The 4,546-nt window shown below is 37.2% G+C and overlaps 1 protein-coding gene across 1 annotated transcript in view; it reads right to left on the bottom strand.

The window, feature by feature from the left end:
- Window positions 1–4,546, bottom strand: part of DOK6 (docking protein 6) — a 442,414-nt gene that overhangs the window by 279,787 nt on the left and 158,081 nt on the right. Inside the window, exon 2 of the mRNA XM_004390042.2 lies at window positions 1,822–1,929. Within this exon, the coding sequence (XP_004390099.1) occupies window positions 1,822–1,929 (108 nt within the window). The remainder of the gene's footprint in view (window positions 1–1,821; window positions 1,930–4,546) is intronic.

The following is a 4,546-nucleotide window of genomic DNA, read 5'->3' on the forward strand; positions in this document are numbered from 1 at the left end:
TTCCAGTCTTAGTCTAGAAGCTCCACTAAAACCTGTTCAACATCATTGCAAGACGCAAGCTTCTAATGACAGACAGGTGGTGGCTGTACATGAGGTGAAATGGCCAGGAATCACATCTGGGTCACCCACATGGAAAGTGAGAATTCTACCACAGAACCATTCAATGCCTCAGTTCCAAACTAAGATATAACAACTCCTTGCGCCTGTTTTATCTGCTAGTAGAAATAAACCAAGGTGTGTTGGGTAGAGGGCATCTGACCAGTATACGTCGCTGGCCAGCAGGAAATCACTGTTACCAGAGGGGCTTTGGTCATGGACCTACAGAACATGTGTTACACCCAACCTTCAATTTTTTTTCTCACAAACTCTATGCCACAAAATCACTTTTCACAACCTGGCAGCTCCTCATTGAATCAGGTTAAAATGATTGCCATAGTCATAATCATAACCCAAAAGATACTAGTAAAACTTAAGGCTTAAAATAATTTTTCATTTAGTTGGGACAGGAAGCATTTTCCTGGTTATTTCTGATATGCTACATCACATAATTCTCAAAACAGATGTGGAATATAGCAGTGTTAACACCCATGTACTTGTGAGAAACCCAAACATTTATGAGCTAGTAAGTGACAGGGTGGGAACTTCAACTTAGATTCTTTGGCAGTAAATTTATATTAAATCTACTATACAGAATACTTAATAGGGAGTTACCCATTGCTGTCAAGTCGATTCTGACTCACAGTGACCATACAGGACAGAGTAGAACTTCCCCATAGGGCTTCCCAGGCTGTAATCTTTAGGGAAGCAGACTGCCACATCTTTCTCCCGTGGAGCCACTGGTGGGTTCAAACCACCAACCTTTCAAATAGCCACTGAACGCTTAACCACTTCACCACCAGGGCTCCTTAATAGAGAGTTACAGAAACTCAAATCTCAACCCCTCTGGGTCCAAGTTCAAACATAATTTAAAAAAAAAAAATGATTGCTAGCTATTGGTTAATAGGATTGGTTAGCAAATTACTGTCAAATAGTCTGTCTTTAATAAAAGGAGAAATTAGAACTGTATATCACATTAAATAAAATTCCACAAATTCACTACATTATTCAGGGTAACTTATTCTATATTACTGTCAGTGTGGAATTAGAATCTTCACTGAGTTTTTTCAGGCATTCTACCAACAAGCAATACTATTCTACTGTTCTGAGTTCTGATCATGGTTCTCCATATTACTACAAAATACTTAACTGTGCTTTGATGCTGTCATCAGCAATACATTTAGGATCATTTTAGGGTTTTTTTTACATTATTTTAATTCTTAGGAAACTGATCATTTCATTCGTAGAATTTATGCCACATCTGTACATGTCAGCGTTATGATGATCCTTTCCTTCCTTGTTAAAGAGCTGACAGAAACAGCACATGCCATATACCTTCAGATTGTCATTAGCACTGCTAAATCCAATCTCCAGGTTTGATCTCCTAAATATGGCCCACAGTTTAAATCAAAGTAACAAACGCACAATTAACCCGAACAGAGGGAAAATGCTTACTCAGCACCTTGGAAAATGATCTGGTTGAGTTATGAGTCATCTCATTTTGCAAAGTAGCAATAAAAATGAATCCTTCATTTTTCAGAGGTACCACTGGCATTTACAGCAGATGATTAAAATAAAAGAGAAAAATAACTTTTACATTTTATCTGCACAGGGGTATTTTATCCTGGCCACGCATTTTTGCCTCTGCAGATTTAACTGATCAACAGAAAGGTCTCCAGAAGTTGCTGTCAAGGGTCCCCAGGGACTCCAAAGATGGTGACTTACCTTATGAAAGTTTCTGAAATAAGCTGCCTTTTCATCTGGAAATTTTTCTAGCCTTCTGGGTCCTTTGCTGGAAGCCTTCTTGAAAACCAACCAGCATCGTCTGAAAATCTGAAAGCAAAAAAAGAACTCCATTATCCATCTTTTCAAAATGAGTTTAGTAGCATCAGGACTTTGTATTTTCAATTACTTCATCGTAAGAAATTTAAAAAATACACTTATCTTACAGAGCAGTTTTCTTTTTTGAGTCATAAGCATGTTATTCATAAAAATTACAGCAAAATGTAAAAACACGATATTTAAAAATGATTTTTTTGTGAAAATATTTTAAACGATGAGGTTTTCAATGTGCTGGTTTCAGTCATCTTAATATAATTAAATCACCTGGGTGTCAATACAATTGAAAATATTTATTTTCAGCATGTAATGACAGGCAATTCCCCATTATCCATGCTAATGCAGTGGAGACTTCATAAGGTAAAGTATTTACGTAATGCTCAATTTTCTATCTTTGGAAAAACATCACATTAAAAAAAATCCTATAATTTTAAAACAAAGGCTCACATGTTAATTTAACCAGAAAACTGAAACCTGCTGCCAATGAGTCGATTCCAACTCATAGTGACCCTATAGGACATGGGAGAACTGCCCCATAGGGTTTCCGAGGAGCCGGTGGTAGATCTGAACTGCTGACCTTCTGGTTAGCAGCCAAGCTCTTAAACCACTGTGCCACCAGGGTTCCTCATATCTTAATTTAGAAAACAGAAAGAGGTATGTTTTCATAATGGACATATCTGTGTCTCATTCTTTTATACTTTTATAATTAGTATTTATTAAATACTATATGCAGTGGAGTCCTGGTAGCACAATGGTTAACAGCTCGGCTGCCAAGCAAAAGGTCAGCAGTTTGTATCCACCAGCCGCTCCTTGAAAACCCTACGGGGCAGTTCTACTCTGTCCTATAGGGTCACTATGAGTCGGAATCAACTCAACAGCAATGGGTTCTTTTTTTTTTTGTTTGTTTGTTTTATATGCAGTGTGTTTTAAAATTTATATTGACATTTAATCTTCATAACTACTGGAAGAGGTAGACAGTGCTACTTTCAATTTAAGATAAAGACAGTGTCAACATCAGGATTTGAACACATCTATCTGGATTTGAACGCATCTATCTGTCTCTTAGGTGAAAAAGCAAGAAAAGTAATTACACAAACCATCATTTCTGGACTTTTCCTCTTACTCTGCAGAACTAATTCATACTGGATCTTTTGATTTACTTGTCACCTGACTTCCACCATATCACTTTCCTTCTACAGTTATGTTTTCAGACAAAGTAGAGAAAATGAGTCATCTTCTCTAGTAATTGAAAATGTCTAGGAATGCAAATTGGCCACAACTTTTAAATTTCAACATATAGCAAATTTTTTCTTTTTTTGGCTGGAGTACATTCTCTACAGCTATAAAGAAATTCAAAGAAGAAAACCTCAGCAACTCTGATCACTGTAATTTCTCTTCTGTTTCTTGATTTAATGGCTAAGTTGCCATGTTATTATTATTATTATTTTTAACTAACATATCCATTGCTATCGAGTTGATTCTGACTCATAGCGACTCTACAGGACTGAGTAGAACTGCCCCACAAGGTTTCCAAGGCTATAAATCTTTATGGAAGCAGAGTGCCACATCTTTCTCCCTCATAGCAGCTGGTGGGTTCCACCTACCCACCTTTCAGTTAGCAGTCAAGCGCTTAACTACCAACATAGGTCAGATTACATAATTCCTTTAAGGTGTGCATTGTTTATTACACTAGAACTAGACAGTATTCCCCATGTTAAATGGCAGTCTTAGGACAATCACATAAGGACCTCTCAATGTAAAAGGAGAATACACAGAATAACCACTCAAACACACAAGCATTCTGAGCTCCTTTCCTGCAGCCGTGAAAAGCATACAAAGGACAAACCTGAACATCCTGCACACATGAATATGCCCACACCCCATTTCAGACACATGTCCTCTGTGAAATGACTGTTAACCATGCACCTGGAAATCAGGAGTTTAATTACTCCTTCAGAGCCCTCGTGCCAAAGTGAGCTATTTAAGACGAGCTCTGACTCATTTTTTAATACCGGGCATCTATAGAAAAACACCTGAAACATAGGAGGACTACAACATCTTTTTCGCAGAATGAACGGATGTTTGAGTGTTTTAATCACTAAAACAATTTAACAAGTTAAATTTTGATTAGAATATTATATGGTTTATTTAGCTTTAATTAACTCAACTCTATATGAATTTTAGAGTTGTGCCTTCTAAACTTAAAAATACACATATTTTAAGTGATAATAGGTCTAGACAATGCAAACATAAGTAGGGACAGTTTGTTGTAGCAGAAAATTAAGAAAGCTTTGGTGTCAAACAGACTTAGGTTGACATTATGGCTATGCCACTTACTAGCTGTGCAACCCCAGACAAACTAATATTTCTGTCCTTCACTTGCCTCTTCTAATAACGAAGGAAACCTGGTAGGATGGAGGGAGGGTATAATGAGATGGGCCCGTGGTCTTGTATCTAGAAGGTTCTCAAGAGGGTCAGCTCATTCTTCTTACAGAGAAGGTGCAATTTCTGCACACAACAAAGCCATATGTAGGGAAAATTCTTTTCTTCCTCAATGACACATAATTCTAACAGACATTTAAATATCCGCAATTGAGAACAATTAGAGTGC

The sequence above is a fragment of the Trichechus manatus genome, unplaced genomic scaffold (genome assembly GCF_000243295.1).
Source record: "Trichechus manatus latirostris isolate Lorelei unplaced genomic scaffold, TriManLat1.0 scaffold00278, whole genome shotgun sequence".
In the NCBI taxonomy this organism is placed as follows: domain Eukaryota; kingdom Metazoa; phylum Chordata; class Mammalia; order Sirenia; family Trichechidae; genus Trichechus; species Trichechus manatus.